Source organism: Metopolophium dirhodum, chromosome 1, assembly GCF_019925205.1.
Source record: "Metopolophium dirhodum isolate CAU chromosome 1, ASM1992520v1, whole genome shotgun sequence".
Lineage (NCBI taxonomy): Eukaryota > Metazoa > Arthropoda > Insecta > Hemiptera > Aphididae > Metopolophium > Metopolophium dirhodum.
The window spans coordinates 48,180,818-48,200,035 of NC_083560.1; the positions used below are offsets into that span (position 1 = coordinate 48,180,818).

Consider the following 19,218-nt stretch of genomic DNA (forward strand, 5'->3'; position numbering starts at 1 on the left):
ATTATTTCTCCATAACCAATAGCCACCATTTATAAATGAAAATTTCCATCTTCAATCTCAATATCTAAATCATCCAGAGAATAATCACTTACAACTGAATAATAAATTTAAATGAAAAGCCATAGAGTGTATGTGAGAAGATTCGTGTAAACGCAAGCTAAACTTATACATAGATGGTACATAACTTTTCAATTACGATGTGTACACAATCACGTATTCATGTTTAATGGTGTACGTTTAATTAGAAAAAATATTCTTCGGGCAAGGTCTTCTGCATTATCGAAGTTGCGGCGCATCAATTAATGAGGCTCGTGAACTTTTAAAAACAATTTAAATGCGTATATACTTATATAGATGAAAATGTTTTAATTCTAATTAATCCCAAAAACGTATATTATTATTTATTCATGCGAAAAATATTTTTTCTATAAATAAAATGTATCTTGATGGACCATTTAAACAATTCACACATATTTACTAATTAATTTACCAAAGAGTTAATAAGAAAAAGATTAGGGCACTTTTGACACAATAACCTCTTTGTTTGTTGTATTATTAACTTTAATTTCTTTTACTTAACTAATTTTCTCTATGTTTATTTAAAATTAATTTATACATTTTAAATATTCTCAATTAAATTATTATTTTAATTTTCATATAATTCAGAAAAATATGTTTGTTTATTACTGTTTATATTATTATAAGTTCGTAAAGTTGTATAAATAATACTAGATAAAATGTTACTATTACGAAGCATTTTGTATTTATACATTTTTTTTTTTTATTGGTGATTAAGCCCGGCAACTATGGCTATTAACTGTTTGTTTGTTTATTTGTAGGGGAGGATACTGTTGGTTGGTAAACACGTGTGTGTAGTTTTTGGCAGATTTTCAAGTGGGCACCCGTAGGTATCTGCCATGCCCGGGTGGGGGATGGCGGCACTTGTTCTCCGGACACCGTGACTTGTCCGAAGAAAAATGCCGTCCATGGCCGAGGAATCGAACTCGGGTCGACTGCGTCGCAGCCGACGCCTTAGTCCGCTCAGCCAGCCACTCCGTCCTCATTTATACATATTATAGATACATTAAATTATAATATATCATACCAATAACTAATAATAAAGAAATGGGACATTATTCACTTGTATAAGGACATTGAGTCCATTAATTATTTTCATATAATACTTATTGAAATGATTATCAATAAATGTGGCTGTTTAAATTTATATCCATATAAATATTATTATTACCTACATGGTTTATATTGTTAAATTGGTATACCATACATTTTTTTGCAATAGTCGCTCATTAAACATCTGTACCAAGTAATTAGAATTTAGTATTTTCTACGATCGGTTGGACTTCTGAACTTTTGAAATATTGTCAATATATATTAATAAGTAAAACAATATATATAAAAAGGTTGGTTGAAATACGTTTGTATGTGTGGCAAGGATTTGTAGCTACAAATGGTCACCCATCTGGAAGCTAGTGACATCGGCCGATACGTACACTCAGAGCATTTCCACAGTTGAGTGTACGCTCCACACCAATCCACTAAAACAATATTATTTTAATAAATAATTATATTAAGGTAGAGGCTTGAATTAAATACATACATCGATAGCTAAGAGGCCAAAAGTTGTAAGTCCAATTTTTCTAAAAAACGTTTTATTAGTCCATAGGGTTTATCTGGGTCGTCTTTTTGATTCGATAAAACATTACAAATCAATATCATAATTAAAACATGTTTTATTTATGCTTACAATTTTTGTGTTTTAAGTGCAAGATAGGTTTTTTTAGTGCACACATATAACAAGTCCTAATTTAATGAGACATACAATAAATATTTTAACATGATCTAAATATCAAGCGGACAAATATAATAAGTCAGGACTTGTTACTTTTGTCAAAAACAATACATCCAATTTTGGACGTGTAATGTTTTAGATAATATTGAATTTGTTTATCTATTTATAAAAAATGAATATGTCCAGACGTATTATTTTAAATAATAAAAATTTTTAATTTTATATTACACTAAATAATATGATATCTTCAATTAGCATAAAATATCATTAAACACGGGTTTTATTTGAATAAAAATTTGTTGAAAAATGCTACTTTATTATTTTTTACATTTAATAAAAAATTTCTATATTTTTATATTTTTTCCTTTTTTACTGCAATTATATAAGCAAATTGAATTTTTATATCAAATAAATTAGTCTTACGTACATTTTAACTATGTATATAATAAATAAATTAGAGTTTATATTAAATTAACAACTTTTAAAATGTCCATCAAAACCTTATACGTCCACGGTAAAAATATATTATAATTGCCATTCATAATAAGTCCCATTTAAATTTAAAAGAAACATTATAATTACGTTGAAAACAAATTTTAAGGCCTAAAAGTAATAATTTATGTAATCTACAGAATATTTTACAAATAAATCAGTTGCAACACTGAAAAACGAAAATCTACAACACATATGTTTTGGTGTAGAATAATTTAAAATCTTAAAACTGCTCTCCTGTAAAATTTAATGTTTGGGACATACAACTTTTGGCCTCTTAACCATCGACATTTATAATTATAACGATTTTTGATGCTAATTAATTTTTTAGTAAATTAAATATTAACGTTCATATTCGAACTGCAGTTACAATAACAACATAGTTACCAAATTTTTTCGAGTTTTCGACGTGCTTTATCGTATATTATATGCGATGGTAATATTTTTAGTGCTTGAAGAGTTAACGACTTATTGCATTTATCTGCAGAGTCAAAGTTTTTTAGGATTTTCGGATTTTATGTCTGTAGTTGCATCGTTTGTTACATTGAGGCGACTACGTTGTACTATTTTATTTGGTATATAATTAAAAAAAACGCCCAACCAATATTTTAATATTCATGATTATTCATAAATTTGTTCCTGCTGTCGCGGTCGGTACGTTGCTCGAGTTTGATTTTTAATCAATTTGTTATTCGCATGTACACCGTATAATATGTGTACAATAATGTACCTATATATAACTGCAAGTAATTGATAGGTTCGTAATGCGCTGCGGTTAATAATATTTTATTCGTACTGTTGCATTGTCATGTTGTTAAATATTTTTTTTTTCCTATATTCTCAACGTTTGACATATTATGGACGTTTCGTTGTTATCAATAATTAATTTTAGTGGGCGTCATGCCGAAAACAAAACACTGTCATAAAGGTTCGCGGCTTTGCGCGTTATAATGGCGTTAAGTGCGCGCGTGTACCCGCATACAGTGTCGAACGATATTATTTTACCGAATAATGTCAAATAACGATTTTCGTCAAACGTATTTTGGCATTACTCACCAGTCACCATATTATACCCACATCTACATGATGCTCAGTTGGTGACGTGAATTTATCGGAAGGTATTTTTTAGTTCCTATAACAACATTGTGCGCAGTCAATGCAGTGTACTTTTTATACATAGGTGAGCAAAGTGACCCGTGTTACATAATATACGTACGGAGGTCAATATACTTATATACTACATACTGAGCTTGAAAATGCAATAGAAGGTTCCTGATAACTTCTTCATAAACCAATATATATATTTTTGTATAATATATAGGTAGTTCAAAATTTAAAATGGCAAGGTTGCAGAATTTTTATACTCAATAATCGTATAGGTTTTTGTTTAAATTTCTATATCCTTTCACATGCCGACAAATTTGCTTAATCGTGTCGCAAAAAATCTGTCTTATATGTTCAATCGTGTCGTAGCCCAAATAACACACCTTACCGTTCGCAGCCGTAATTACTATCTGCCGGCAATCCATATTATAGTCGGTGACCTTATTTAATTTACGTTGTGTACATTTTAATATTTTTTTGAAATTTATCTGTTAAAATTAACTTGATTGATGAACAAAATAGTAAATGCATATGAGTAAGTTTAATAAATTACTATTAAGAGGATCCTCGTGTGTTGTCTCCGTCTTACAAGTGCGTAACATTGAAAATTTTACACTCGGCAGATCACGTTTAGCTTTGTTAGTTTAAAATTTAGGGTGAATTGACCTCTTATAATATTTAAAGGTAAGATTATTATATAGGCAATGTCAAAGGTTTTATTTTATTATATTTTAATTTTAAAGTGAGGTATGAATATTTGAAGGTGTACAAAACGGAGACAACACATGCTGGTGCCACGTTCTCTTAATTATTTTAAATTAGCACAAATTACAATTTTAAGAAGATCAAGATTGCACGGATTACATGATGGCATAATATTATAATTTTAGCTAGTTTTATGTGGTGCAAATCACAGCCTTAAAAATATTCGCAACTTTTTGTTTTGGTGCAAATTACACTGCAGTTGCACCCCTTAATATTATCAAACTGAATTGAATTCAAAATTCTATTGTATAATATCATAATATGGTCACTTAGTGTAGTTTTCGTAGTTACTGATTCTTATTCCATATTACGTCCATGCATTCTACCATCAAGGCGTTATTCCGTCCAAACGAAGAAAAAGGGCCCCATACGGAGGAGCTCACAAGGGAAGTTCCCGGTTTCCCTGTAGGCCTATCCACCCATTAATAGTATATAGTTGTCATTATATTATGTATGATTGTGTTGAAAAATTGAGACGCATACAATTTGGAACACGGTATAATAATATTGTTATGGTCTAGGAGTTGAGTTAACTGCCTAGCTCATAAAGTTGCAGGTAGCAAGACTGATGGATGAGGAGTTCTTCAGGTAGAGTTGAATAATAAGACTGATGTAAGTTATTTAGGTTTTTTATTGAAAATTGTTCTAAGTACAATTTGAGAATTTATTATGTTGCCGTGCGTGAAGGTGCTCGCCTGTACTATGGTGCTACACGTCTAATCTACAGGCCGTTTCGGGTCTGGTTTTATAGGGCCTCCTGCTCTTCTACTTCCCCCCTAGTCTATCGATAACTCCGTGGATTTCACAGGATGCTGTTTACATTCCCACGCCTGGTTAATCGGAGAGTCGTGTCCGTTTTATTTCGTTATCATGTTTTGCCGTATATGGTATACGCTATCCGACAATATTTAGATACTGTGCATTATATATATATATATATATATGTATAGTTCGTAAGCAAATTCTAAATATTATATTCATACATTTATGATTAAAGCGAGGTTGTAAGACTTATTAAAATGCAAAAGACCGTATTGCCCTCTTGTTATATTTCCATAGGCTTTCTAATTGGATATATGACTTTGATTTATTTTAGCCGAATTTCTACGTGCTGATATTTATCTAATCTTTATGTTGCCAAATGTGGCCGAAGGCGAAACGAGCACAATAATACATTATGCGTATTAGGGGGTTCGTTACACCTCCCCTCTTAAAGTCATATTTTACTGTTCTAACATTAAAATGTGGCTTATTTCTAAATTTCAGTACAAGCACCTTCCCTAATTTACAATTTTACATTCATAAGTTATTTGTTACAATTACAATCATGTTTACAATAATTATCATTTTACAATTACATATTTTGGTTACATTATTTCGAAATATTCTCTTATTGTTTTCAAAAATATACGTACAATCCACAATATATTTTTGTTACATTGATTTTCAACATTAAGTACAATTAAACAATTCATTTATCATTTGTTAATTCTTGTTAGATTACAATTAGTATTACAATATATCATTAATTATTATCTATGTTAGTTTATAATAATAACATATAGTTTTTTTTTTTTTTTTTTTTTTTCTTTTTTCCACAATTTCACTTATTTTAGTGTTAGTTTTTATGATATCAATGCTTAAAGTTATTACAATATTTTCTTTTTGTTTATATAATATATATATACTTTCTTATGTATTTCATTTCCAACACCGTGTTAACAATATTAGTTAATAAATTTAATATCATATATATATCCTTTTTCTTTTTACCTTAGTTCTATATTTTACCTTTATTTCCCCCATATTTTCTATTTCTTATGCGTATATATCTAATTTTTTTTTTTCCATTGTATATATATACCTTCCATTTAAATATTTCAAAATTCTTTATATCTAATATTAGATTGTTAATTTAATTAATTTTTTTTTTTTTTTTTTTTCACTTTCTACAATATCGTTTGTATTTATCTTATTTACTGCGGATCTATCACTCAAACATACTATTTAATCAAAGTTGTGTTTGTGGTGTAGACCAGCATTAAAATGATTTTATCTTTATTTATTCTTTCCTTATCTTATTGAGATTTGTTAAATCCATTTGATCGATTGTATGATCCATTCAAAGTTCCATTATATTCACAACTATTAAATGTATCACCAATTGATCAAATGCCTATATTTTTTCTGAAGATTTTTATCTCGCACGGAATATAATATTGTACCACTAATCAAATCTTATTTTTTCTATTAAATTACTTGGCACAGTATTACATTCCAATCCGAATTTTATCCGAATCGATTTCTATTTTCTATTTTGTAGATTTTTTTTTTTTACATGGGACATGACATTATTCCACCGATCATAATTTAAATTCTATTGATCCACCGTCATAATGTCATTCCCCCACCTAATTTCAATTCCTATTTCTTCCTCTGTAATTAAAATAATTTAAATTACTATAACATACTTATTACAAAATTACCCTCATATTGTTATATATAATATTTTTTTTTTCATTAATCTAATTCTACTATTTTGTGAGATTGACCATTTTACAAAAAAAAAAAATATTTAAAACTTTTAATTTCCAATTATTTCATTAATTAAAATATTTTATCAAATTTGTGTATCCTTGTTTCCTCAAAACCATATTGAATATACATTTTGTGAACCTCACGTCCATTTTCGGGTCGTGAGCGTAAGTCATTCTATGTTTTTTCGAACACATTATACTGTGAGTTTCCTCCAAATTTAACATTCTACCATTTTTTTCAAATGAACCTATTTCATATCTAAATATAATTTCTTTTGTTCTTAGCTTCTCTAATTTAACTGTAAATTCTTTTGTAAGGTGTTCATCATAACAGGTTATATTCAAAATTTCATATTTATCTATACCCATCCTTTGTAAAATGTTTCTATCAGAATGCCCATTCCACACTACTATTACGTTTAACTTATCTCCATTCGAAATATACCTTTCAATGTAATCTGGTTTTAAATTATTCAGACTAGAATTCACACTTTTCTCAAGTTGCGTTAAACATGCCTCCTGTAGTACCTGTTTACATTTTAGAATCCGCTTGATCTCCTTTTTGGCCAACAGTAATTCATGAACTTTCATTTCTCTTACTCGTTCATGAAGTGGCAAAAGTAGCGGTCTCCCTTCTAGCTTTCGAACTTTGCACTTGTTCAGGCTGTTCGAAATGGCTCCGGATATTACCACTATACTCGTTCTATTCATCATGGTGAACTCAAAATCCATGATGACGAATTTGACTTCCCTTCTATTTCAAAATTTATTATTAAATTTCAATATCTATATTATATTTTAACATTTATTTATTTATATATTTTTTTTTTTTATATATATACTTATCCTTATAATGATTCTAGTATTATCGATTATTAATTAATTTATATTATATTAATATTTAAACTTAGCCAGTTAGGTTAGGTTAGGTTAATATAATTCCTAAGGTTAGGTAACAATTGGGATATATTAGGTTTATATATTTTTTTTTTTTTTATATATATACTTATCCTTATAATGATTCTAGTATTATCGATTATTAATTAATTTATATTATATTAATATTTAAACTTACATATTATAATATTTTATTATGTATTAATTATATTTTTATTTTATTTGCGGTAATACGCTTTTTCCTTTGCTTTGTTCTTGTTCTACTTGAATAACACCTTTAGCTGTATTACTTGCGGTTTCCGCATAGGACTTACTTTTTCCCATTCGTACCATTTCATACCGTGGTTGTCTTAACGACGTTAGTTTACATTTATATGTTATATATATTACAAATATTAACATTAATGAAAATACTAATAATCCTATGGTTACATACAACAAATAGTTGCGTCTATCGTTTATTACGTCCTGTCCCGATTGTTTTTCTATTTCACTATCTATCATGTTTTGTACCTCGTCAAGCGAATGTGCCATTTCGTGAATCTGTTCTAATTTGTGATTATCTTCCCTAATTACTAATCTAGGTAGGTTTATATTTTTTATTTTATTAGGAATCGTGAATACTAAATTTCCTGATCCTATTTGTGGAATAAAATTTACATAATATTTAGATTTTATATACTGCGTTGGATTCAAAATTATATTGTTTCCGTATGCCCTACAATCTGTCGTTAGGGTAATCAACCCTTGATTTTTTATCTTTTGTATATACGGTTCCGTATTCCCTCGACATGCAATAGTCAATGTTTCGCCTCTAGTCGTGTATATCCACGTATTTGCGTACCTCAACTTATAAAAAATATCTTTCGTTAAAATTAATACTCCTGTTTCACATGTTTCTGGTAATATATCTGGGTTTTTAAATAATGATATTTCGCATGGGTTTCTAATATTTGAATGAACAACAGGTGAAAACTCCGGACATATCGTAAAAATTTCTGTCTCAGTGCAATGCAATAGTTGTGTTTCAGTGAAAGTTGTATATTGTTCACGATTTTTCGTAATTCCTACATATTGGAATTCTGGTTTAAGAATAATACTATGATTTTTATCCAATACTCCGTTTATCATTGTTTTTACAGGTTGTGGTATTGGTAATATTCTATATAACGTTAGTTCTAACTCCGTTACCAGTGGTATTTTAGTGTACACATTTCTGAAAAAATTTTTTCGATAATATTCATCAATTGATGTTGTTGAATTTCCCCTATCGTTAACCATTTGTTTTAAAATTTTATAAACATCGATTTTTGGTGTCGTTGTTTTTTTTAACGTTTCGTTTGTAGATACTATTAATTTTTTATTCGCTTCCTCATTTGATTTGTTAATTTCGTGTATATATGTTGTTTCGTATTTCTTATCTTTCCCGCCTATTAAATTAATCGCACAAAATTTTTGTAAATAATATGTCCTAGGTGCATTCAACACCTTATCCAATCTAACATAATTATCAGATAATTCGCATTTTATCTGAATAGTTTTGACATAATTGTTTTCGTAGTCCAAATTTGGAATATAAAATTCATCATCTACTTCTCCCGTGATATTAATTAAATCCAATTGTCCTCTGAATTTTAATTCTATTACCTTTCCTATTAGATTTTCACTATCCGCCTCTCGTCCATTGAACGTTATTGCGATCAAAACCCTATAATAGTATTTTTTTTTTTATTTTATTATCAATTTATATTAATTATTTCCATTGTTAGCTGCGCCATGCTTTATTAGTATATTATTAATCTAATAGTAACTTTATCACCCTGTATACTCTATTCTACAGTTTTTTTTTTTATTTTATCTATACTAGAATTAAATCGTTATTGCTATATATATTATTACGTATTTTTATTTATTTATTATTATTTTCTTTTTCTTTCTAAAGACTCGTGAGAGCTATTTCCTCCCTATTCTGAACGTCGCGTCGTGCTGTAGTAGTCAATGTTTGTACTAAATATCTGTACCTCTCTTTTCTTACTAATTTATAATATTTCAATATGTTCATTATTATTAACATCTTTATTATTACTATCATTCCTAATAACACACATACCATATATACATAATCTATTTCATTTTTTTCTTGATTACATGAAATTGTTTCATTATTTTTATTCGTATTATTGATTTCCTTATTAAAATTTAATGACTCCTTGTTTATTTCCGACTTCCGTTCACTTTCTGTCGTATAAAAATCAAAACTTGAATGTTCGTTTGTTTGTACTGGTTGCGTAGCACTATCTGCTACGTTATCTGAATATGTTTTTTCAACTTCCTCTAACCCCGTAATGTTTTCCATTGATGTGCTCATTGTTTTTTTTTTTCGTGATTTTCGGTCATTTCTGTAGTACTAACGATGTGACTGTCTTCATCTATAGTCGCGTTTCTTGTAACTATTTTTCTTAATGTTTGGTCAGTCCTCTTCGTTGTTATCTCGTTGTTATTATTAATTATTGATTTATTATTATCTTCATTCTCTATTTCCATTTTTCGATTTATTACTATATAGTAATCTATTTTTCCTACTTTAATTTTTTCGTCTGTGCCATTCCCAGTTTTCACATGTATGGTACATGATTTCTCCAAAAGATACGTATATTCTCCCTTATAACCAACATTGTCAGCTTCTTGATATGGTGTATTACATATATACTGTAATGATTCTATATTACATCCTACATTCTGGAATTGTGGTACAACTATCCTATCATTTTGGTGATTTGATACTTCCACCATTCCTTTCTTAACTCCGATTCTGTTATTAAAATCAATTTTTATTTCTGATATTCCTTCGTACTCTGGTATATTGTCATTGAAACTATTTGATACTCCTTGAATTGTGGTACATAACCAACACAACCTATAATATATATATATTTATACTATTTATCATTTTTCTACGCTACGACGTTCACATCCCACGTCGACTTTTATTATCCGTATTTTGCTATATTACTCGATTATTTAATTATTTATACATTATATCTATATACTTTTTAATCCTTTTATTTTCTATCATTTTATTATTTATTTATTTATTATATTATATAATTAATTATTCGTAGTATATTCAATCATTTTGTTCGTTATTTTTATCATCGCTCTCGTAATACTTTTTTACGTCATTTTTATGTATTGTTACTTTTTTTCGATTTCGCGATATAACTACGTTCTCTGAATCTAATACTTCCAAAATTTCGTATGGTCCCTTCCAATATGGACTTAACTTATTCCTTTGAGTATGATCTTTGAGTAGTACTAAATTTCCTATCTCTAACGTTTCCGTTTTTACTTTTTTATCGTAATATTTTTTACTTTTTTCTTTATTTTTAACTAATCTCTCCCTGGCTATGTGATGTGCTTCTTGTAATTTTTGCTTTAAATCATATACGTAATCGTCATAATTATACCTAGGTTCTGGATTTGATTTCAACCTAACTGGAATATTAATTTCCCTACCATACAACAACGCATACGGTTGGTATTTCGTGGATGTATGCTCCGTTGAATTATATACGAACATTGCGTACGGTAGCAACTCATCCCAATTGTTTAAACTTTTGCTCACATAGTGTCTTAAATACTCTGCTAGTGATCTGTGACTACGTTCAAGTGCACCGTTAGAAAGTGGGTGGTAACTTGAAGTCTTAATCTTATTAATTTTTAACAACCTACATACCTCCGTAAAAGTTTTACTAAGAAATTCGGTACCTTGGTCCGTTAAAACTGTTTCTGGAATACCATGTATACAAACAAAATTTGTCACAAATGCTTTAGCTACTACGTTCGCTGTATGACACTGTAAAGGTGTACCTAAACTAAACTTTGTCAAATCACATTGCATTGTCAATATATAATTATTGCCTAACCCTGTTGTAATTAACGGTCCTACAATGTCCAAAAATATTTTTTCAAATGGTTTTGTACTCGTTGTGGTAATAACCATTGGATATTGAATATGCTTGTTAGTGTTTTTATTTGTTTGACAAGCTGTACAGTTTTTTATATACCCCTTCACCTCGTTTTTCAAATTTGGCCAGTTAAATTGTTTTTTTATCTTCTTTACTGTTCTATTAACGCCACCATGCCCCCCTAGTTTCGAATCGTGGAATTGTTTAAAAATAATTAATTTTTCTTCCTCACTGAATTCGAACTTGGTGCAAATTATTATTTCTATATTTGTATTACGAAAAATGTATCTTATCATTGACCTAATTTTAGCCCAATCTAGTCCGTCTTGTCGTCCTAATTGATTCATTGCTAATTTATTTAACGAATGTTTTTCACAAAAATGTTTAAGATTCAATAATGCTATGTGTATGTTTTCATACGTCGTTAATTGTTTCTGTTTTGTCTTTGTTATTAAAAATATTATATATCTATCCCCATTTTTAAATTTTACTACGTCACCCAAATCTTTATTAGATTTCAACTTTTTGTCACGCCCGAATCGTGTTTTTAATTCATAATTAATACCTGATCTGAAATTATAATATTTTTCTATTTCCGATACTATATTATATTCTGACGGAGAGTCTATTAACTCGCCGTGTACTTCCTTAACATTCTTATTACTAATTATTGTCGTTTCTAATTTTTCTAGAAAATTCGTATAACTTTCGTCTTTGATTTCGCTAATATTATACATTCGCGATAATGCATCAACATTAGTGTTTAATTTTCCCATTTTATAAATTATTTCATAATTATATTGTTCAAGCTCGATACGCCATCTTGCCAATCTAGATAACGGATCTTTCAAATTAAATAACCAAGATAACGGTCTATGGTCTGTTAGTATTGTAAATTTTCTACCATACAAGTACGGTCGGAATGTTTTTACGCCGAATATAATCGCTAAACATTCCAATTCTGTCGCTGAATAATTACATTCTGCTTTATTTAATGTTCTCGAACTATAAGCTATTGGTAAGTCTGATCCTACTGTACCTTGAGATAAGATTGCTCCTAATGCTTTACCACTAGCATCTGTCGTAAGTATAAATTGTTTTGTAAAATCAGGATATTGCAAAATTGGTTCCGAACATAGTATTTCTTTTAATTTGTCAAAAGCTTTCTGACAACCTTCATCCCAATTAAATTTTACGTCTTTCCTCAATAGTTTTACCATCGGATTAGCTATAGCACTATAATTTTCTATGAATTTACGATAATATCCACTAAGACCTAAAAAACTTTTTATTTGCTTAACATTCTTAGGCACTGGAAAATGCATAACAGCTTCAACTTTCTTTTTATCTGGTTTTATACCCTCATCTGTAATTACATGACCTAGAAATAAACATTCCCGCTGTAAAAAACTACATTTATCTGGTTCTATTTTTAGATTATGAATACGTAATCGTTCAAATACGTTAATTAATTTATCATTATGATCTTGCAAGTTTTTCGCATATACTATTATGTCATCCAAATAAACTAGACATTTAATTCCTATTAACCCTGACAACACATTCGTCATCATTTTTTGAAATGTTGCCGGAGCTGAGCTTAAACCCATAACTAACCGTTTAAATTGATAATGACCTTGTCCCGTGGAAAAAGCTGTAAGCTCCTTCGAATCTTTTGATAATGGGACTTGAAAATAACCTGACTTTAAATCTAATAGACTAAACAGTTGGCATTGCCCCAACTGGTCTAATATTTCCGTAATATTTGGTAATGGGTGAAATTCATTTAAAGTTACGTCATTAAGTGCTCTAAAATCTATAACTATTCTGAACTTTTGTTTTCCCGAGGCATCCTCCTTCTTCTTAACTAATATTAAAGGTGCATTAAAAGGACTCATTGATCTCTCTATAATTTCGTCTTTCATCATTTGACCTATTTGTCGTTCTATTTCGTCATGTTGTGAAAACGGTAAACGGTACGGTTTTTTATAAATTGGTTTTAAATCCTTAGGTACCTTTATGACGTGCTCTGCCGCCGTTGTACACGTAAGATTATCCCCTTCTATATGAAAAATATCTGCGTAATTTTCACAAATTCTTATTATCGACTTTCGTTCGTCAATATTCAAATGTTCCGTCCTAATCAACGTTTTTATTTTGCTCGCGCGGTCAATGTCAATTTTGTTGTCATATACCGCGTTATCGATGTGTGCTACTATGTCATCCTCGTATGATATTTTACGAACTTGACCTACACTGATACTTTGTGTTACTTCTGATATATTTAACACACTTATCGTTATTTTTCCGTTTCTAACCGTATTATAAATATTCGCGCAATATACATCTGGTGACAATTCTTGTTTATTAATCAATATATTTTTACTATTCATTGCCTTATTTGTGATATCTATCTCAACTACTGTTTCCGAACGCGGTTCTAAAATAAAACATACATTATTTTCGTTTTCTACTTTATTTTCATTAATTGTTATCGTATTGTTAGCAATATCTATAACCGCATGATTATCCATTAAAAACTTGTGTCCTAATATTCCTTCACCTTCTATTGGAAATGTTTTGTTAACTACATAAAATTCTGTTTCGAATGCTTTTTTATTTATAATTAAATATATTTTCGCTTTACCTATTGTTGAGACTATTTTTTCATTAATACCCTTTAAATAAATCTTGTCTTTTTCGTTAATTTCTGTATCCCCTTTTAGTGCATTAATTTTAATGATATTTAATTCAGCCCCCGTGTCTACTAATAATTTAATTTGTTCTTTATTAAAACTAGGTGATTTTAAAGTGATATGATTTTCTATTAATTTAGTTGTGATGTGAAAACATCGTTTTGTGGCGATTCCATTATCTCTTGGACAAGCCTGACGCCCACTGGAACTTGCCCTTTGGAATTTTTTGAATTATTTTTCTCGTTTTTCTGTTTTGTAAAACAATTCGAAATTTCATGTCCTATTTTATTACAATAACTACAATGCAAATTCTGAACACCCGTATTGTTTCTACTACTATTACCACCTCCAGAATTACGCGCACCATTATCACGACTGGTGTTATGTGTATTTGCTCGGTCGTTTCCGCCTGGTCGACCGTTCGTTTGCCAGCACTCTCTTGCGATATGGTTTGTTTTCCCACACGTGTAACATCCAGTGTTACTTCTATTCTGATTACCAAAATTATTTCGCTGATTATTATTTTCGTTATAATTTTGTCTATAATTGTTACTATATCCGCCGCGATTATTGGAATTACTGTATCCTGTACGATTACTGTATCCGTTACGATTATTACTATCAAAATTACTGTATCCGTTACGATTATTATTATTAAAATTACTGTATCCTCCGCGATTAACATTTTTATTGAATTTATTATATCCGTCATTATAACCATTTCGATTATTAAAATTATTATTTCTACCGTTTTGATTCATATGACCATTATTACCGCGGTAAAATGTATTAATTTTACCATTATTATTCTGTTGTTTTGTATTCCCATTTACACCCTGATTTTCGTTTTTACTAAAACTTTGACTTTCCGCATTATTCTGTAAATTTTCTATACTCATCCTAGAATTATATTCGATATCAAGAGTCATTTGTATACACTCCTCTAAAGACTTAGGACTTCTTGCTTTCAGTACTATATATAAGTGATTTGGTAAACCCGTCATAAATATAATCATAGCCTGTTTTTTCGTTTGGCTTTTCACTACAGTTTCCTCAGCTTTGTTCAACCCTACGGTACTAGCTGCACATAATTTGTAATATAATTCTTCGATTCTATTCGCGAATTTCGCTACACTTTCACCTTCTGCCATACGTGCCGTATTTAAACCTATTGATAAAGCCCTTTCCGAAATTTTATGCTCAAATGCCCCTTGTAAAATTGATTTTATTGCTTCCCAAGAATCTAACGTACGATACTTGGTTACCTCTAAAGCATTTCCCGCTAACTTAGAAGTTATAATTTTTAACAATAGTTGTTTATCTATCTCTGCAATATCGTTGAGTGCTATCTCACATGTATTTATAAATTCTGCTACGTCCTTTTTACCCGTGCAAATCGGAATCATAGAAACTGCTTTATCTAAATCCATCTTATGTTTTACGTTCGCTACTTTTTTCCTAGTTATTTGCTGTAATTGAACGTGTTTTACACCGGGATCAGATCTAGAACCTGATCTACCCGACAATTTTTGTTTTACACTTTTCTGAGGGGTAAATACTTTACCTAACTCTTCTGTTTGACTTAAAGTCCTAAAATAATTTTTTCTAGTAACGTTGTCTATTCCTTCTATTATTTCTGTAGTGTCTATTAAAAATTCCTCTTTTATTATCCTATTTTTCCTTACTACTTCTTTTCCTAATTTTTTATTTTTAACTTGTTCTATCGATTCATCCGAAGAACTACTCTCAATATCTGAATTTCCTGATTCTTTATTCATATATATTCAATATTCACTAATATCATTTAAGAATATTTAATTTATTTAACTCGACATTTATTCTCATTATTTATTCTATATTTCATACCCGTACGCTTGTATTTACGTACACCGCGTCGTATTGTGTAGTGTATACACACACTCACACACACAAAACACTCGTATTTTTACGTAACTCTGTCGTTGCGTAATTTCTATCGCTCTCCCTACGATATATAACAAGCTTTGGATATTAAAATACCATTAACATTGGTTAGCTACTCCAATTTAATAAATATTTTATATCCACTACCTAATTTCTTATTAATTCTTACAATTAAAATCTAATTACTCTATTATTTTTTTACCAATTTAACTATCGAATATTACTATTATATTCTATTACTACACTTATTCTATGCTAGCCTTCCTATTACTTCCACTTGTAATATTTTTCCCAATTGATTTCTTTCAATCTAATTCTCTTTGTCTATAATTTTTCAACATTAATACTTCAATTCAATACACTTGTCTTTTAGACACAAAATTAACTTTATTTCAGTTATTCAAAAAAAATTTCTTTATACTTCAAAAACAAAAACTCTTTATATACTCTTTATATTTCAATATTTCAACTTCAGTATTCTTCTATATTATTCACAAAACATCATTTAATTATTCCATAGGTACCTATATTTCTCAAAAATCTTCATTTATTCAACAATTGACTATCAATTAATTCACTTCAAAATTTTATTTCAATAATCCCTTTTTTTTTTTCTCTAATTATTCATCAACTTTTATCATTTATTCAATTGCTACGCGTGCATTCATATATATATTTTTCCCAATATTTTTTTCTATCAAATTCTATATTTCCTCTATTACTTTTTCAATTAACTATAGTATTCCCTTACTATTTCATTTGTTGATTCCTATTTAATTCAACCATTTATTTCAACACAGATCAGTCTACCGCTGTCTATTTTACCACAATTATATATATTTCTTTTTCAACAGCTTATATTTTTTTTTTTCCTTTAATATATAATAAGATTTCTTATTATACGCACCTTCACCAATATCTAAACTAAAAAATTTTTACCGCTGGCTTCTTAAAAAAAAACCAACGTGAGACGTGTACCCAAGCTACAATTCTAATTATTTTTATAATTATTATTAACTCACATTACTCCTGCACCTACTGCTCTGTTCATATTTTTTCCTTATTTTGTCTGCTTGCCTGTCTTGAATTGTTCGTCGCTTCCCGGAGTCGTCAAGGGTGATCGGTCCTCGACTGTGACTTGAAAAGTTGCCTCCGTGTCGTTGATTTGAATCGAGCTCTGCGTCGCTGCTGCACTTCCTCCGCTGATTTCTGCTGCTTTGACTGCTCGACTCGCCTCAATTCCTTGGAAGTTCCGTACTCGACTGCGCCAGTGTTATGGTCTAGGAGTTGAGTTAACTGCCTAGCTCATAAAGTTGCAGGTAGCAAGACTGATGGATGAGGAGTTCTTCAGGTAGAGTTGAATAATAAGACTGATGTAAGTTATTTAGGTTTTTTATTGAAAATTGTTCTAAGTACAATTTGAGAATTTATTATGTTGCCGTGCGTGAAGGTGCTCGCCTGTACTATGGTGCTACACGTCTAATCTACAGGCCGTTTCGGGTCTGGTTTTATAGGGCCTCCTGCTCTTCTACTTCCCCCCTAGTCTATCGATAACTCCGTGGATTTCACAGGATGCTGTTTACATTCCCACGCCTGGTTAATCGGAGAGTCGTGTCCGTTTTATTTCGTTATCATGTTTTGCCGTATATGGTATACGCTATCCGACAATATTTAGATACTGTGCATTATATATATATATATATATATGTATAGTTCGTAAGCAAATTCTAAATATTATATTCATACATTTATGATTAAAGCGAGGTTGTAAGACTTATTAAAATGCAAAAGACCGTATTGCCCTCTTGTTATATTTCCATAGGCTTTCTAATTGGATATATGACTTTGATTTATTTTAGCCGAATTTCTACGTGCTGATATTTATCTAATCTTTATGTTGCCAAATGTGGCCGAAGGCGAAACGAGCACAATAATACATTATGCGTATTAGGGGGTTCGTTACAATATTACGACGTAATGCGCGCTGCACACGTTTGCACGACTAAAGTATAATTTATAGTAATTATGTTTTACATTTATATTATTTTCGCTGCCAAAGTGGTTGTCGAGAATCGAGGAAAGTGCGTAATTACACGACGGTATTCGTACATTATGCGTACATTATAAATTATAATTATATTGTGCTGTTCGGGGTTCGAGCGAATACGTGAACAACCCCGTCCCGAGTATATAATATTATACATAATTAATAATAATATAATATATGCCTGAATAATATATTCTAGTACCTGCCTGTAAATTATGTAATATACTTACACTATTTTGCGCACACGGCACACGGAGATATCCCCGTTCTTGCGTTTGATAATTAAATAATCAAAACAGTTTGGTGGCGGATGAAGTATACACACACAAACACACACACACACACACTATACCCACTGCCCGGGTCCTGCAGGGTTTTCCACACGCTATGTGTGCGGGTTGAAACAGCATTACACACAATTACCAGACAGTGTCAAGTCGTACACGTCGTATTCCACGCCTATACGTATACCTACCTTTCTCGTATAATATGCTCGTCACGCACTGCACAAACGCGCGTGTGGAGAGTACGCCTATATACTTGGCCCCCGAGGACGCTCTTCAAAAAGTTGTTTACATATTTTACACACGGCGTTCGCGACACCTCTTGCGACTCTCTCACTCACGCACACACACACACACACACACACACACACACACACGCAAAAAAATATTATTCACAATAACCGCTATATTCAGAAGAATGTGCGAAAAAAATCTACCTCGCATGTCGCGGGTGTACAACACGTATAAGCGCGCTCAACAGTGAAATATTCCACAATTTAATGACGATAATAAATTATTATAATAATATAATGATCATCCGGAGTGGAGCTCGGAAGAATCGACGGCCAGAGAACGGTCGCACGGCAGTCATATCAGCAAAACGCCCGTTTAGGAGGCACCTATATATTATGTACCTACACGGATACAATTTATTACTGCCGTGCTAAGAAAAAACGCCGTTATTTCCCGCCATG

At 30.4% G+C, this 19,218-nt stretch overlaps 2 protein-coding genes across 2 annotated transcripts; both read right to left on the reverse strand.

Moving 5' to 3' along the window:
• Positions 1-4,737: 4,737 nt before the first annotated feature.
• Positions 4,738-7,490, reverse strand: LOC132937312 (uncharacterized). The gene has a single exon (XM_061004140.1). It carries the CDS (start codon positions 7,438-7,440, stop codon positions 6,775-6,777), a length of 666 nt encoding a protein of 221 aa, XP_060860123.1. The 5' UTR covers positions 7,441-7,490; the 3' UTR covers positions 4,738-6,774.
• Positions 7,491-14,545: 7,055 nt separating this feature from the next.
• Positions 14,546-18,139, reverse strand: LOC132935184 (uncharacterized). The gene is given in 2 exon segments (XM_061001656.1): positions 14,546-15,018; positions 15,020-18,139. Coding segments are annotated over 2 exon segments (1,497 nt in total). The 5' UTR covers positions 16,048-18,139; the 3' UTR covers positions 14,546-14,549.
• Between the last annotated feature and the right edge of the window lie 1,079 nt (positions 18,140-19,218).